Source organism: Micromys minutus (genome assembly GCF_963924665.1).
Source record: "Micromys minutus genome assembly, chromosome: 9".
In the NCBI taxonomy this organism is placed as follows: domain Eukaryota; kingdom Metazoa; phylum Chordata; class Mammalia; order Rodentia; family Muridae; genus Micromys; species Micromys minutus.
In genome coordinates, this window is record NC_137978.1 from 45,238,834 (window position 1) to 45,256,013 (window position 17,180).

The 17,180-nt window shown below is 53.1% G+C and overlaps 1 protein-coding gene across 1 annotated transcript; it reads left to right on the top strand.

Moving 5' to 3' along the window:
- Positions 1-6,068: 6,068 nt before the first annotated feature.
- Positions 6,069-14,937, top strand: MATN1 (matrilin 1; the record flags this gene model as incomplete). The annotated part of the gene is made up of 8 exons (XM_080921691.1): positions 6,069-6,168; positions 7,347-7,693; positions 9,630-9,852; positions 10,859-10,984; positions 11,621-12,037; positions 12,601-12,753; positions 14,300-14,378; positions 14,883-14,937. The coding sequence occupies 8 exons, from the start codon at positions 6,069-6,071 to the stop codon at positions 14,935-14,937; spliced, it is 1,500 nt and encodes a 499-aa protein (XP_080777817.1).
- Positions 14,938-17,180: the final 2,243 nt, after the last annotated feature.

Here is a 17,180-nt window from a genome sequence, read left to right on the forward strand (position 1 = left end):
CAGGGGCTCTTTGATGAGGAATGGGGACCCCCAAGGGCTGCCTGAGTAAGGAGCCAGGAGGAAGCCAATTGGGACAGGAGCTGTTACAGGGCAGGCAAGATGGCAGCTCCTGGCCTGCTCAGAATCATTCTGGAGTGTGGAGCAGGACACCAGGGCTTTTGTGGGGACCGCAATAGTGGCAAAATCATCAGTTTCTCAATAGCTTGGGCCCTTCCGTGTTCCATCTCTGAGCACATGGGGGACCCGCCCAGATATGGCCTGGCTGTGCTCGTGACACACACATGACTTCCAGCTGGCGTGCGCCCTGTCCTGGACCTACTGCACAGCACCTACTATGTAAATCCATGAGGTGGAGAAGTGTGTGTTCTCTGCGGAATGTGGGTGGGACGGTAGGTGAGGGCTGAGAGTGTCACCCAGGTTGGCAGAGATACCACGTGTTAGTGGGACATAGTGGTGGTTGCTGGCCTCTCGGCACACCTCCCACCTTATCTAGCTGCTGTGACCCCCTTGTGAAGCCTATGTGGCATTACATATGACTCTTCATCCTACAGAGGCAGTGTTCCAGCTGCGAGTGTGGCAGGGAATCTACTCATTTATTTGTAGAACCTTGATGTCAAATAGTTCTGTAAGTGATTGGGACTGTGCATGTGATGGGGACCCGACTGCCTCTTTTTCCTGGCCTCTCCTTTACTTTGGGGTGACTAAGGATTCTCATTCGATCAGATCGCTTTTGGTAAAACGTCCAATCTTTGTAATAGATTTGAGTCAGGCAAGCATAGGGAATAGCTTGCAACCTGGAACTCCGCTTGGTTTGCACTATATACTCAACCCTCTTCTAAACATTGGTAATCTAAGACATTTCTGCCTTGAGTTGCACATTCACCCCACTCCAAACAATCGAGTATATTGTATACTCCCTAACAAGCATCAATGACTCTCCTTCTTATGGCCCAGTGAGATGGCTCAGCAGGTTAAAGATATTTGCTGCCAAGGCTGATAACCTGAGTTTGATCCTGGGGCCTCCATGATAGGAGAGAACTGACTTCTGAAAGTTGTTCATTGACCTACACACATACACACACACACACACACACACACACACACACACATACCATACCACACACAAACCACACTATACACCACACATACACCACACACACACACACACACAAACCACACTACACACCACACACACACCACACATACACACCACACACACATACCACACACACACACACACACCATACCACACCACACTACACATGCACACACATGTGCGCACACACCATACACACACATACCACACTACACACCCACACCACACCCACACCACACACACATACTATACTACACACCACACACACACACTACACATACACACTACACACATACACCACACACACCACACATAACCATACACACACACACACACACATGCACACTATACTACACATCACACACACACACCACACATACACACACATTCACACACACCACACATACACACACACACCACACACACCACACACACATATACTCTCACACACACACTATACTACACACCATACACACACTCACACTGTATTACACACTACACACACACACACTCACACACACCACACATACACACACTTCCTTTTGTGGCAAGTTTCTATTCACATTTATTCTTAGCTCTATCTGGTACTGGACTCACGAAGACTAGATGGTTTTAGGTACATGCCCAATCAGGCAAAGTGTGTCCTCTGGTAGAAGACTGTATTTACCATTTTGTGCTTGAGCACAGTTGAGCACACATATGGTTTAAATCAGGTACATCAAAGGTGCAGGCCAAGCGTGGTAGGACAAGGCTACAGAACCCAACCTGTCAATCAACATATAGAACCACCCCTGCTAAACTTTAGTAACCAGCTCATCTTTCCCTTAACCCCATAAAGGACAGGCCTAAACTAACTAGAACCCCTCAGTATTCTTTCTCTCGGGCAGCCCCCAGCTTCCTTCAGCAAATCTGACGGCTAGTGTAATTTTTTTTTTTCTGTTTTGCAACCACTGTGTGCCTTTATTTCAGTTCCTTGAAGACCTGGAAATACCCGGTCCAGACACTGACCACAGGTGACAGAATAGTCTTAAATGTCAGAAGAGTAGGCTGGGAGCTGGGCCGGGGCTCTCCATGGCCCCTGGTGGCAGCAGAGCCTCTGTGGGGCAGAATCAGCATCTGGGTAGGTCTCTGCAGCCACAGACACACGGGCATCCCTGGCTGATGGGGTGGCTAGGGACTAGTGTCACTGCCAGGCATTTCCCCAGGTCCCTGCAGGCTGTCTGCCTAGTCTCACCAGGTGAGACCCAGCAGGCCAGAGTGGCCAACAGGAAGGAGCCACAGCTAGACATGAACAGCCAGCCACCTGGGGGATGGTGCAGGGACCATTCAGTGGTGCAGTTGGTCCAGTGGTTACCCCTGGCAACCTCTGGTCCATGTGCTACCTGTCCAGCAGAATGGGTTTTATAGCCACATCAGATGCTCTGGTCTACATGACCTTTGAGGTTCTCCAGAACCCAAAATTTGAGGTTTTATATTACTTAGGTGACCAGGAAGCCCGATTCTACCCCCATACGCTGTTTTTGGACAATGGTCACACTTGGTTGCCTAGGCTTGTATCAAACTCTGGGTTCAAGCAGTCGTCTTCTTGTAAGGCTGTGGCTACTTGTGACTGTCAGTGCTTCTGGATATCTGAATTCTGATCTGGGGGTGATCTTGGCCCCCAGATATCTTTCCATGAAGAAGAATGTACTGATTATTTTTCCTATTGTAGTGACAAAACGAAACCAAACGAAACAACAACAAAAAACAAAAACAAAAACAAAACAACAAACCCGCCCCCTGAAAAAAAGCAATTTAAGAAAATATTTTTGTTTCCTCATGGCTCCAGTCAGGGAAGCATGGCGGCAGAAATTCCAGGCTGGTCAGGAAACAGCAGTGAACGCTGATTCTTAGCTCTGCTTCTCGGTTTTATTCTGTCTTGGACCCCAGCCCATGTGGCTACCAAGACATGGCACAGCACAAGGTGGTTCTGGGTTATATGCAAGAGAGGAAGCTGGCTTTAACCAGTTTGAATTTATGTGGGGTAAATACACAAACCGCTCCTCAAACCAGCTATTTCACGGCTGTTATTTTATTAGGAGGAGGGAGTTCTAACATACGAGTTGGTTCCAAATCATAAATTACGCTGCTGGGGAGAAGGTTCAGTGGGTAAAGTGTTTGACGGATGTGAGGATTGAGTTCAAGTCCCCAGCACCCAGATACAAGCTGTGTGCCTGTAATGTTAGGACTAAAGGGATGGAGCCCCGGGGCTGCAGTCTAGCCAGCTGGACGGTGAGCTCCAGGTTCCCAGAGAGACCTTGTGTCTGAGTCCTGTTCTATTGCTGTGAAGACATACCATGACCAACTCTTACAAGAGAAAGCTTTTATCTAATTGAGGCTTGCTTACAGGTTCAGTTTAAGTCCATAATCATCATGGTGGACAACACGGTGGCATGTAGGTAGATATGGTGTTGGAGAAGTAGTTGAGAGCTATATTATGATCCACATGCAGAGAGAGAGAGAGAGAAAGAGAGAGAGAGAGAGAGAGAGAGAGAGAGAGAGAGAGAGAGAGAGAGGAGTAGATTGGGGCCTGTTGGCTTTTGAGACCTTAAACCACCCCCCCCAGTGACACACTTCCTCCAACAAGGCCACACCTCCTTCTAACCCTTTCAAACAGTTCCACTCCCTGGTAACTAAGAATTCAAACATATGAGTCTGTGGGGGGGGGCATTCTTACCCAAACCGCCACAGCCTGTCTCAAAAAATAAGGCAGAGAGAGAGAGAGAGAGAGAGAGAGAGAGAGAGAATACCCCTGGTGATGAATTTGATCTTATGCACACACATGAACATGTACTATGTACGAACATGAGAACACACACACACGTGGATCAGATGACTCTGAAAGTGGTCACTTGCACCTTGTGATCTCAGTACTTTCAAAGCTGAGGCAGGGGGATTGTTGTGAGTTGGAGGCCATCCTATGTTCAAGGGTGAGACTCTGTCTCAGAAGGGTTAGAAAAAAGTCATAAAGGTTTGTTTTGGGATAGAGCAGTATTGCAGTGATGGGCACTGCTGGAGTCCTGGACTCATCTTCCTCAGACATACTTTGGTAGACACAATCATTCTCCTCCATGAGCCAAGATAGGCACCTTAGGTTCCTGGAAGGCTGTCAGGCGTGAAAGCGGAGCACACGCAGTTTCTAATTTTGAGGCCGGGGAAAATGTTTCACATTTTTAAGAACACAAATATTGCTTTTTCGTCCTGAATGTATAAGTTGAACTTGCAGATGCCCCCCACCCCATGCTGTCGGCCCCACGGTGGGATGTGAAAGCCGCCCTTCTCTCTGCAACTGCTTCGTTCCTGAAAGCCTACCTGTGGTGTATTTTGGGACTCTGCTAACGAGGAGAGAAAGACACAGAGAAGGCGCCTGTGCTGCTCCTGGGGGCACAGAGCGGCCATTCAGAAGGGAACTGAAAGGACGGTTTCATGGGTCCAGCTGGGCCCAGCAACAGGGCTCTGTTCCTTGAGCCACAGAATGGGCGCTGGCTCAAGATATCCCTTTCTGCTCTGCCAAGGGCCATCACCAGAACAGACACCTCTCACCGTGGCCACCGTCACTGCCACCATCGCTGCCCCTCATGTGACCTAGATGGGACCCCTTTCATTACCACTTTCCGTTAAGTCCTTCCTTTGCTTGACACCGTCCTTGGGCCTCAGGGTCAGAACAGGGACTGAGATGGGAGAGACCTCCATGTCAGAATGGCAAGGACAGTCACACAGCACAATTTGGGAGAAAGGATAATTGCTGCAGTTTCTGAGACCATGCAGCCACTCTGGAGAAGAAAGACCTCCTAGCAGCGGAAGGAGGGGTCAGCTGCGCAGAGGTTTCTTCTAGATTTGCAGATATGCAGGGCGCTGAGAACTGGGCACAGATGGAACCCAAAATGAGAGCAGACAAAGAGAAAAGTTTGCCTTTAATATAGCCACAGAATGGAAAATGCTTTGACTCTGCCCTTGAACCGGCTGTGTGACTTCAGGCTAGTCACCGAACCTCTCTGGGCCTCAGTTTTGGTGTATAAAAAGTGGGCTGATAGAGCCCCATCTGTCTGCTTGTTTCACAGGTTTGTGGGGCGTGAGGGACGACCCCATGGTCGCTGAAGATGTAACTGTGGACTAGATCATCTATGCCCAAGGACCTCCTTTTAAACCAGTCTGTACCTTTTTCCTTCCAGAGTGAAGCGCACGGGGTCTTCCCCTGCAACAGTAGCAATCCCCTGCCTCATCTTCCTTTACCCGTCTTCTCACTGCCTCCCCCTGTAATCTCACAGGACTCGCTCTGGTGTGAGGATTAACAAAGGTAGTTCAGGTAATCCCGCAGGCCCTCTAACCAGCTCAACACTGTCTCTCCCCCCAGATGAGGAATGAGGCCCAGAGAGGTGCAGCAAGCTGCCCAAACTCACACAGGTGCACGATCTGGCTCCCATGTCTGCTCTTAGCCAGTCCCTCCCCCAGGCCCTCACTCCCCCACACGTCAAGCACAGCCATGCTAGCTGGTTGCTTTTAAGCTCTGGGAGAATCATTCTGGGATGGAAGCATGCACGTGCGCGTGATTAGGAAGCACGTTTAGCGAGAAAACTGGCTTGGTATCCTGGGTGTGGAGGACTTGGGTGTGGGGTGAGGGGGCAGTGCAGGGCTCAAGTGTCCCTGAGCGGCAGGTCCAAGTCGGCACAGGCTCTGGCCAGCGGAGCCGCTCCCACCCACCTGAGATTTCCTGAATTCCAGCTGTGGCTGAGTTGCTTCTGCGGGCAAAGGGGCCCCTGTGGCTAGCTGCTTCTACCTACCCTTCCTTCCAGACACACACCTCCATTCAGGCTGGCCCCGCCCCCGAGGGTTGGGGCAAGGGTGCTGTCCCCTGCCCAGCGGTTGATAAGGCAATCCCCCCTCTGGTCCCCTCCAGTGTGCCGCCGCTGCTGGCTGTCCGTGTTCTGCAGCCATGAAGATCACCTCGGGTCCAGGCTTTTCACTCTCTGGCCTGCTGCTCCTGCTGCTGCTACAGGTCCCTAACAGCCTCGGTCTTGTCCCCCAGCACAGAGGTAAGGGGACCATGGGTGCTGGGGACGCTGGACCCTTGACGAAAGGCCTGTAGTGCTGAGCACAGAGAGTAAATGGCAATCGGGGTTTGGGGGTGTCGGCTCAGGGAGGCTGGTGGAGATAACGGTATTAGTGAGGGCCGGGATAGGTGACCCTCAGGGCCATACATGCTGCAGGGACCAAGAGCTCCCAAAGAGCCAATTGGAGTCAGGAGCCACGCCAGGTAAATGCAGCTCAGATCAGGTGTCTGCAGTTTCCACAGCTCTTTCCAGGGTTGGGCTCTCAGCTTGCTCTGGCTGCCCTGAGATGCTCAGCAACCAAGGAAGACCTGCCTCAGTGTATGCCATGAGATATCCCCAGAGCCATGATGGGGTCGGGTTCTGAATCTGAGATATGTTGAGCCCTGTCTCTGGATCCCGTTTGGAGGCTGAGCCGGCAGGGAGCATCTGTCACTGAAGAGAAGAAGCCTAAGGTCTCCTGAGAAACTGGCCGGGGCTTTGAGTCATCTTTTTCTGGTCCTTCGTGCCCAACAGGGAATGGGGTTTGTTCCCTGTGGCAAGGGCTGGGCAGGGCAGCCTTTCACGGAGCCCGGCTCTGCTATAGGACGGGACACCCACCTTTTGTACAGATGTGAAATGAGGTTCAAAACTATGCTACCCCTGCCTGGGGCCACCGAGCTGAGCCAGGCCTGTCCTGTTCCACTCATTGGCATCACCTTGCTGGAGGTCTGGAGGGACAGTTTCTAGGGTCAGGGCGTCTTTGGGCCCACCTGGCTAGGTGACAAGGTGGAACCAGGAATTCCTGCGCCTTCTCTGTCCCGGGAGGGAAGTAACCCCAAATGTGCTGATGAAGAGACAGTGGGAACCCTGCTGGCCCTTAAAGCTGTGCCAGTCTTCAGTCCCTCGGTGTCCCCACTGGCTGTTCTGCCAGCTAGTCGGGCTAGTCTCCACATGTCTTTGCTTGTTCTTAGAGGTTCCTACAAAGAGGTGCAGGGAAGTGTGCCGTCTGAGACCCGAAGGGTCTCCCGCCTTCCTCCCCACAGGCTGAGCCACGTATCTGGGGTTACACACTGAGCTGAGGACCTACCTGGAGCACTGAGACCCACCCTGGGCTCTCCGGAGCCTAAGGCCACTCCTCTGACACCTGCCTTCACGCTCTCTCTTTCCACTGCCCCTCCTAGGGCACCTCTGCCGGACACGACCCACGGACCTGGTGTTCGTTGTTGATAGTTCTCGAAGTGTGAGACCCGTGGAGTTTGAGAAGGTGAAGGTGTTCCTGTCTCGGGTCATTGAGTCACTGGATGTGGGGCCCAACGCCACGAGGGTGGGCTTGGTCAACTACGCTAGTACTGTCAAGCCAGAGTTCCCACTTCGGGCCCACAGCTCCAAGGCGTCGCTGCTGCAAGCCGTGCGCCACATCCAGCCGCTGTCCACGGGCACCATGACAGGCCTGGCTCTACAATTCGCCATCACCAAGGCCCTGAGTGACGAGGAAGGGGGGCGCACCAGGTCCTCCGACATCAGCAAGGTATGGAGCACGGGATGATTGGAGTAGGAGTCTGGGCCGAAGCCATAGGGTTCTCCGAACACTCTGTTCAAGGCAGCTGTTTTAGAAACGAGAGGTCATTGGGAACATTACTCTGCAGATGTGGGACAGCAAGGGTTGGGATTTTCCCTCAAGCAGAGAGAGGCAGGCCAGATGCCTATATTCTGGGGAAGGTAAGGGCTCCTCTACCTTGTTGTCTCATTTTAATACTGGCCACTGAGAGAGTGTGCTACTCTTAAGCACAGTGCCTCGGTTTCCCCACCTATGAAGTGGAATAGTAATAACCTCTCTTGCAGCTTGGCTCGGCAAAGTGCCTGGCACCCAGCATGCCCCATCTGGCACCAGTGTACTTTGCCAGCCTGTGCTTGGGAAGGTGAGACTGTCCCCAGTCACCATCACAGAGGCTCGCAGTGCAGCGTGCAGGCTTTCTACCCTCACCGGCCTTTCTCTGAGTCCCTCCCAGCTCTTGTTGGCCTGGGAAGTCACCATTTACTTGTCCCAGAGCCTGATAACCCCTTTCTTACTCCCTTCTGTACCCCACTTTCTAGCATACCGTAGACCATTGCCTGGAGCTGAAAGCTCCATTCTCTATATGGGGAAACCAGGATAGAGAAAGCCCCAACAACTTGCCCAAATTCTCAGTGGCAGAGTGTTCAGTGACTGTGACACATGACCCCACCCCCCAGCCCCCAAAGAAATGAGCACCAGAAGCATTCAAAATTTGCTGCTCAAATGATTTAGCATGAGGTCCTGGGGTTGGGGCTGACAGCCATACTTAGAGGACAGAGTAGCTTCCGGTGATGCTGATGGAGAGATGGTAACTTCTGACACTCGAAACTTGCACGTCTCTAGAGCAAACTGTTTCCCCTAGACCAGACTAGTGGGAAAGTGAGGACCGGAGGTGACAGGGAGGCTGCTGGGAGTGGGCACCTTCCGGAGTTTCAAGGTTGGGCCTTAGCTCAGAGACTAGAAACCACAGGGGGCTGAGTTGACAGGCCAGAGTCACAGCTAGGTAGGTCCCTGAGGGGAGGAATGTGTCGAATCACTTCCCAGGGGACTTTGTGATGCGTTCTAAAATAACAGTTGACCTCTTGGGGCTCCAGCTGGTGAGTCATTTCACTCATTCTGGCCTCATGCCTTTCCACAGAGGCAGAGACCCACGGCCAGCAAAGAGGGTCGCAAGGCAGGAGCCTCACTTCTGGCCCAGACCTGCTCTAACTACTTTACAGCCAGGCACCAGGGCACAGGTGGGGAGGGCGGGAAGCAATAGGGCAGTCCTTTCTTCTCCCCGGGGGGGGGGAAGGGATAGGTGCCATCCTAGGTAGTAAAGGAGGACAAAAGGACATTTTCTTTCAGTGATTTGGTTCTCAGAGGTGTTGACCCTCCTCTGGGTCCAAGGCAACACAGGTACATCCTGAGACGCCCACCCTCATTTGTGAGCCTCGGGTTCCCTCTGGTGGCCATTATTCAGAACTACATCGCACAGGTTTAGTTTCTTGCCTGAGCGATTTCACTCGGGTTGACCACGGGGACCTCAGGGAGACCAGAGGCCATAGTTTGAGCAGCCCCGGACCCCAGAAAGCTTGACTGTGAGGAAGACACATAGCTTTGTTTGCAGAGTCCCTGTTTGCAGAGTGTCAGAAACTTGTCTGATGGAGAAGGTCCCAGAAGCTAGAGTTGGGAGACACCTCAGCCCTCAACTCTCACTGTCAGCAGAAGAAGCCAATAGCCTCCCTGGCTCGTGGGACCTATTTCCTGGTGTACGCACTCGTGTGTGTTTTCTGGCTGCCACCAGCCTGGCGCCCCTGAGGGAACTGCGGTGCTTTTTAGACTTCTGTCTCCTCTGGCAGTCCTGAGGGATTGCTGGAGCCTGTTTTCACATCTCCTTCCCCACCCACCTCACCCCCGCCACGTGCAGGTTGTCATCGTGGTGACTGATGGGAGGCCCCAGGACAGTGTGCGGGATGTGTCTGAGCGTGCAAGGGCCAGTGGCATCGAGCTGTTCGCCATCGGCGTGGGCCGCGTGGACAAGGCTACGCTGCGACAGATCGCTAGCGAGCCGCAGGACGAGCACGTGGACTACGTGGAGAGCTACAATGTCATCGAGAAGCTGGCCAAGAAGTTCCAACAGGCCTTCTGCGGTTCGAGGCCGGGAGGGGCGGAGCCGAGAGGCCTGGGGGCGGGGCTTTTAGGAGGGGTTGGGCTGAAGAAGGGTTGAGAGTCAACCCTGGGCTTTACTAATTCTGGGCATCTGTGGCATAGCAGAGAGCCCGGTCACATGGTGGGTGTCGAGGCCTGTTAGCATCAGTATCAGGGGTTAAACGGACCTCCATGACTTAGGAGTGGAACCCAGAACAGGCTGAGGTAGAGTAGTGAACCCAGGCTGGGCCACTAATAGGGGGTACCAGATTCTGGAAGGTCCCGAGCCTGCAGTTTAAGAGCCTTAGATGATATTGCGGGCGCCAGGGAGTGGTGTCTTAAAAACAAAAAACAAACAAACTACCGCAACCGAGCTGGTAGGCCTTGGAGCCAACGGTTTCTGTGAGTCGGGAGGGTTGAGAGCTCTGGGAAGGTTTAGAGTCCTTGGTAGAGGAAAGATGGGCCCTTGCGTAAGGATTTCTTGGGCATGTTGAGTGGTCAGAAGGCACAGGGTTGGGCCAGGCGTGAGGCTAGGGCCCACCCTGTCCCATGTGTGTCATGTGACTCAGAGAATGTCCCTTACTGTCAGGTCGTGCAAGGCAAGGCACAGACTAGCTCCCAGCATGCAACAGGCCTACCGAAGGAGTTGTGCGTGCTGTGCTCACTGCTGTACTGGGGTCAGGAGTGAACAGAACAGCTGAGGGGTCCTGTTCCCGCGGTGGCTGCCCTCGCAAGGCTTTTGGTTTAATCAGCACCATTATCCCTCCTTTTGGGAATTTTACTCCGACTGCAGCGATTCCACCCCGGGCGGAGAGTGTGGGATCAGAAATCTGTTCAGTTTGGTGTGTGTGTATGTGTATGTGTGTGTGTACACACGAGTGTGTGTGTCTCAGTTTCCTTGAATGTGCAAAGGACCGATCTTCATGGTCAGAGAGAAGCACTTGCATTTTGGCCGAGATGTCCAAGCATTTGTGAGTGTGATCTCTGAGCCTCCTCTTCTATCCCCAGTGGTGTCAGACCTGTGTGCCACGGGGGACCACGACTGTGAGCAGGTGTGCGTCAGCTCTCCAGGCTCCTATACCTGTGCCTGCCATGATGGCTTCACCCTGAACAGCGACGGGAAGACCTGCAATGGTCAGTGACAGGGCCAAGCCCTGGGTGGGGGCGGGACTGGGGGAAGTGGAAAATGGCGGGGGCGGGGCGGGGAAAGTGGGAGATGTCAGGGGCGGGGCGGGGAAGTGGGAGATGTCAGGGGCGGGGGGGGGGAGTGGGAGATGTCAGGGGCGGAAGGGGGAAGTGGGAGATGTCAGGGGCGGGGAAAGTGGGAGATGTCAGGGGCGGGGGGGGGGGAAGTGGGAGATGTCAGGGGCGGGGGGGGGGACAGGGGAAGTGGGAGATGGCCAGGACTGGCTGCTCCCCAGTAGACCAATCTGAGGTATCCTGCTCTCTGCTTCTGGACCAATCTACAAGGTAGACAGCTGCCTTCTGGGGCCTGTGAACTGTGAAAGGTTCTCTCTGACTCCAGACCCTCTCAACACACCAGGCAGTGGTTGTGTCGAGGTGGGGGAGGTACAGGTCCTGAGGTAAAATCTTGGTGCCACTGGTTCTGAGCTGTGTCATTTACCAGATGTTTCAAAATGGAGCCAGGAGCTCTGGCTTTGTAGAGGGAATCCTAAGATACAAGATAGCACGGAGTTCAGTGCTAGCCCATGGTGGAGAGCCCAGCCAACGGTGGCAACCGAGTTTCTCCTCGTCCTTGTGTCCCCGTAGTCTGCCGTGGTGGTGGAAGCAGCTCAGCCACTGACCTGGTCTTTCTCATCGACGGATCCAAGAGTGTGCGGCCTGAGAACTTTGAGCTCGTGAAGAAGTTCATCAACCAGATTGTGGACACACTCGATGTGTCCGACAGGCTGGCCCAGGTCGGGCTGGTACAGTACTCCAGCTCCGTACGCCAGGAGTTCCCACTCGGCCGCTTCCACACCAAGAAGGACATTAAGGCCGCCGTGAGGAACATGTCCTACATGGAGAAGGGCACCATGACTGGCGCCGCCCTGAAGTATCTCATAGACAATTCCTTTACTGTGTCCAGCGGGGCGAGGCCTGGAGCCCAGAAGGTGGGCATCGTCTTCACGGATGGCCGGAGCCAGGACTACATTAACGACGCTGCCAGGAAGGCCAAGGACCTTGGTATGTGCTGCCTGACTAGGCTCTGGACCCCACTGATGGCCAGGGACACCCGCGGGCACAGCTCCACTGTAGCTTGGCTCAGTGACTATGATTAACGTTTTAAACCCAGATCGATTCAAATAGGGAGGCGTTTATGAGGTCAGTTCTCTTTTGTATCAGTGACACAGTTGGGGCCCCGGATGACCAAGGTGGCTTTCCCTGGGGTCCTTTTGCTGCTGAGACTCGCAACTTTCCCAGCAGAATGTTGGTTCTCAAGTGTTGGAAGACAAGTCCATTATGAGAGAGTTGATACCATTTTATCTACACGAGGAAAACAATAATCCCCAGGCAGATGTTTTGAGGGTCAGATGAAGCTTGCAGCATAAACATCACCAAACAGGGACACACAACAGAACCCCGGACGATATAGATTTGTTCTTGATACAGGTACAGTGTCTGCAGTCCTAGCGGCTGCCACCAGGAAGTCTCTTGCACAGGTTGTCCAGACATTTCTCAGGAGGCTCAGGCACTGGGCTGCCTGCCCGCCCTGGAGGCCAGCCTTAAGTGTTTGGTTCCTCTGACAGGATTTAGGATGTTCGCAGTGGGCGTGGGCAATGCCGTGGAGGATGAGCTGAGGGAAATTGCCTCAGAGCCGGTGGCGGACCACTACTTCTACACGGCCGACTTCAAGACCATCAACCAGATTGGCAAGAAGTTGCAGAAAAAAATCTGTGTGGGTGAGTGACGTCAAAGGTCATCAGTAGGACGGGCGGGCTCTGATAGGAATAGATCCATCCTGGACCAGAGGTGGGATGGGTAAGTCAGAGTGCTGCACCGAGGGATGACAGCGTCATGGTGGGATGGCAAGCTCACTACCAGCCAGAGACGTGCCGGCCCCGCCTCTTCAACCAGTCCTGTACCTATGTTCTGTGTATCCTGTCATCTGCCCAGTTTGGTAGGAAGATTGTGATCCATTTTCGTAGGGCCAGAGGGGTGGGGCCACTTTTGATTGTTGGGGAGTCAGGACTGACCTCTGCTGTCTTCCTGGCTCTCCTGATGCTTTCTTGGCCCATGGTCTGATCCTTGCATGGAAAAGTCTGGGTTCCTGGGCAGTGAGAAAACATAGCTTACCACGTTTTGAAAGCATGAGTTCTATCCCCCAAACCCACCTAAAATATCAAGCGGACAAAACCAAAACAAAGCAGCCAGAGGGCTGGAGAGATGGATGGCTCAGTGGTTACAAACACTGGGTGCTCTTCCAGAGGACCCGGGTTTGATTCCCAGCATCCATGTAGCAGTTCACAACTGTCTGTAATGACAGTTCTAGAAGGTCTGACACAACCTCAAGGACGTTGTATGGATGCAGATTGCATACATACGTGCAGGCAGGACACTCATATACACAGAGAACAAACTGAGAAAACCAGGCATGGCTTGTAAACCACAGGTAAAGAGACAGAGACAGGCAGGTCCCTGGGGCTTGTTGGTAGCCAGCCTCACCTATTTGGGGAGCTTCAACACAAAGTCCTGGTCTAAAAAATCTAGGTAGATGGCATTTGAGCAATGACACCCACCACATGTACATGCGTACACACAAGGACATCCATAGACACACATGCACACACACAGACATGCACACACAGGCATGCATAGTCACACAGAGACATGCATACACAGGCGTGTGTGTGTACATGCACGAACACACACACACATGCACACACACAGACATGCACACAGACATGCACACACACATGCATACACACATGCACACACACATGCACACACAGAGACATGCACACACATGCACACACACAGACATGCACACACACATGCACACACATACACACATGCACACACATACACACACACAGACATGCACACACACATGCACACACATACACACATGCACACACATGCACACACAGAGACATGCACACACATGCACACACAGAGACATGCATACACACACACACACACACACACACACACACACACACACACACTCCAGATGTCAGACCCAGATGTGCCTTCAGCTAAGATGACTTGCATAATCCTTCATAGCAGGTGCTCTGCCCAGTTCCCTGAAAACTGGGCTCTGAGGACATTCCGAGTTCCCTCCTCATCACCCCATCCATCTAGAGACTCTACTGTCCTCTTGTTATGCCTCCTTCTGTCCTGCCAGATAGCCCCCACCCAATCTCAGTGTCAGCCCCAGCAATGACTGGTCACCTCCCTACCGTTGCTCACCAGGGCTCTCCCCTCTCTCTCTTCTCTCCACTACAGAGGAAGACCCGTGTACTTGTGAGTCCATGCTGGGGTTTGAGGCCAAGGTGGAGGGTCTGTTGCAGGCCCTGGCCAGGAAGTATATCCTTTCTCAGGCTGTGGAGGGCAGGAGTGGGGAGGCTGGAGGAGCACAGAGGGTCTGTGACCACAGAGAGGTCTGGCTTCAGGTGTTGCCCAAACCTTGGGGCAGCCTCCTCCTGCTAAGGCCTGGATTCTGGCTAGATAGGCTGGCACCTGCCTGGTGAGAAACCTTGTCAAACTCGAGGCTTCTATAAGGTAGAGAAACTGAGGCAGAAGCCAAGTTCTAGGGATGGGATGCAGATGGAGTTTTGGACATGCCCCTCCCCCCCATATGGAGCTCACGGGATCATTCTTCAAGTGCCTAGTGGTGAACCTCGGCCCTTATGCAGCCCAGCCCAGACAGCTCGTGGTAGAGGTTCCCCAGGACTAAACCTGAAAGTAATCACAGCTGAGCACTTGTGGTGGAGGTGGAGGGAGGGAAAGTCCTGGATGTAGCTCCGGGGCAGAGACCAGAAGCCATCTCTCCCAGCTCTGGTTACCAGTACCCGCCCTTAACTCCAAGTCTACTGGAAGCTGTGAGCAAGCGGCTGTCTGTCCTGGAGAATGGAGTCATCTAAGGAGTCCTGGACATGTCCCCTGCAGCTGGAGTTAGTCTGGCTTTGCTGCTTGAGCAAGGAAGCCCCACTGAAGATGGCTGGCTGCAGGGTTCCCCAGCTGTCCTGAGGCCGAGCAGGAGGGAATGGGCGCTGTTGCCTTCTAGGAGTGTGTGATGATGTCGCCTGTGAGTATGTGTGTGCCTGACCGTGCTCACGTATGTTATGGGGCAGGGCTGTGTGCACAGGTGCAAGCACAGAGAAGTCATGTGAGGAATTGTGTGCATTGTTTTATTCAACCGAAAGCTTAATATATTCCTGGGTTTTTTTTTCTCCAGTTAATTTTTTGCCCTGTCAATTCTTGATTCTAAGTGATTTTGTTGTTGTTGTTTGAAAAAAAAACAATTAAATGTGGTTCATTGTACATACCCTGGATGGAATTAGAGGTGATGACAGGGGACCGGGAGGAAGGAAGATTGCGGATGCTGGTTCCCACGCAGGGGTACTGTGATGGTGTGGCTGTGGGGACAGTAGTGTGGCGCTGCTGAAGATGACAGTGGCCACACCAAGAGCCAGCAATCCCAGTACTGAGCCCGAGAAGGCTCACCCAGCACCCCCGTTATGAACAGAAAGGCTGAGCTGTGGCAGGGTTCCTGTCTGTGGGTTGATTCTGGGACAGCAAAAGTATGTGGTACTGCGGGGGCAGGTGGAGGTACCAGCTAAGAGTAATCCACTCTGGCATTCATTTCCAGGTATTAAGTGTGTACCCAGCCTCTATATCAGGCAGGAGGGAGAGGGTGGCCTTGAGAGGGACTTGGTGGCTTTACTGAGTCTTCACATCACCCCTGGTCCTAGCTGGAGAGGACTCTGGCCTTAGATGTCAAGATCTGTTTCTCTCCTAGGTATCTGGGAACCCTGGGGTAGATGCATTTGAGTCGGGGTGATGGTGAGGTTTGTTGAGCCTGGGTCAGCCTGGCCCTCTTTGTGTTGTCTGCTGCTTTGGAAATGTCATTTCCTTGTGTGTCCCACAATCATAACAGCAGCCCAATACAGACACTCACTCCTGTTCCATGCCTGCTTTTCTGGGGTCAGCCAGCAGGGCTCTGAGCGCCAGTCCTTTCTCACTGACCTGAGGGATGGGGTGGGAGATCCTTCTCCTTTGGCTCCTACATCCTGGCTCCTGTATCCCCCAGCTACTTGGTGACTTGATCAGGCCTGTTCTCAGGTGGAAATGAAATCTGAGTCCTGTAGTCTGGTCTGCCGACAATGGAGAGGAGCCTCAGCAACTCCCCCAAACCTCTGTGGCTGACTAGCCTGCACAGGCTGGGCTGCTGGGGCCTCTGGTATGTGCCAGGAGCCTACCCAAGCATGCACATTTTGGCTTGCCCCATGTCTGTTTCTCATGGGGAACTCGGTCCACTGGGGACTTGCTGGTAGAGCCCTCAGGCCTTTCACATGATATTTTTGTGCCTAGGGTTAGGAACCTGCAGTTTCTCTAGTTCATCCTGGTCTGTGTTTCTTGCTGCACCACCCTGAAGGTTACTGGAGCTCAGGTATCAAGGAGGCTTTCGGGACAGTGACTGTCCCCTCCATAACTCAGTCATTCAACAGATGCAGTGGACACAGGCCAGGAGTTATGGAAAGAACAGAGCTGGTCGGCTGACTCGGCAGCCTCACTTAACCAATGATGTGTGATCCTGGACCAGTTACGGGTCTTGGGTCCTCCTCAGTGAAGTGGAGAGATGCTCTAGCTCCTTTCAAGGATCCCAAACTGAAGTGAACAAGTAGAGAAGCACCCATGGGCACTGCCTGTGTCTGGCACGGAGAGACCACCAGGCTCTGAGTATCTGGGAAGTGTCTCCCAGGGAGGCATGGGTAAAGGGTTTAGGATCCCAGGGTGTGAATCCCCTTCCAACCATCCTTGGCTATTCACTGGGGCCCTGTGCCCTCTCACAAGATACCCATGCCCAAGGCTTTCAGAGAGCCAAGGACCGAGGAATCACGGGGCAGGACTTGCTGGGTACATATGGGTTTATAAGGAGAGGGTAGAAGAGTCTTGGCACCAGGCAAAGACTTCTGAGCGCACGGGGTATGAGGCACATGAGGGAAAGGGTGGAAGTCAGCAGGATGCAGAGCTTTGGTGGGAGGGGAGCTGGGTAGCCCGGTTCATAAAATAGCTATTCCTTAGTGCTGGGCTTATTCATGCACGTATTTCACATTAGTGAAGCCACGCGGAAGGCAGTATACACACTAGGTGCTTGGGCTAA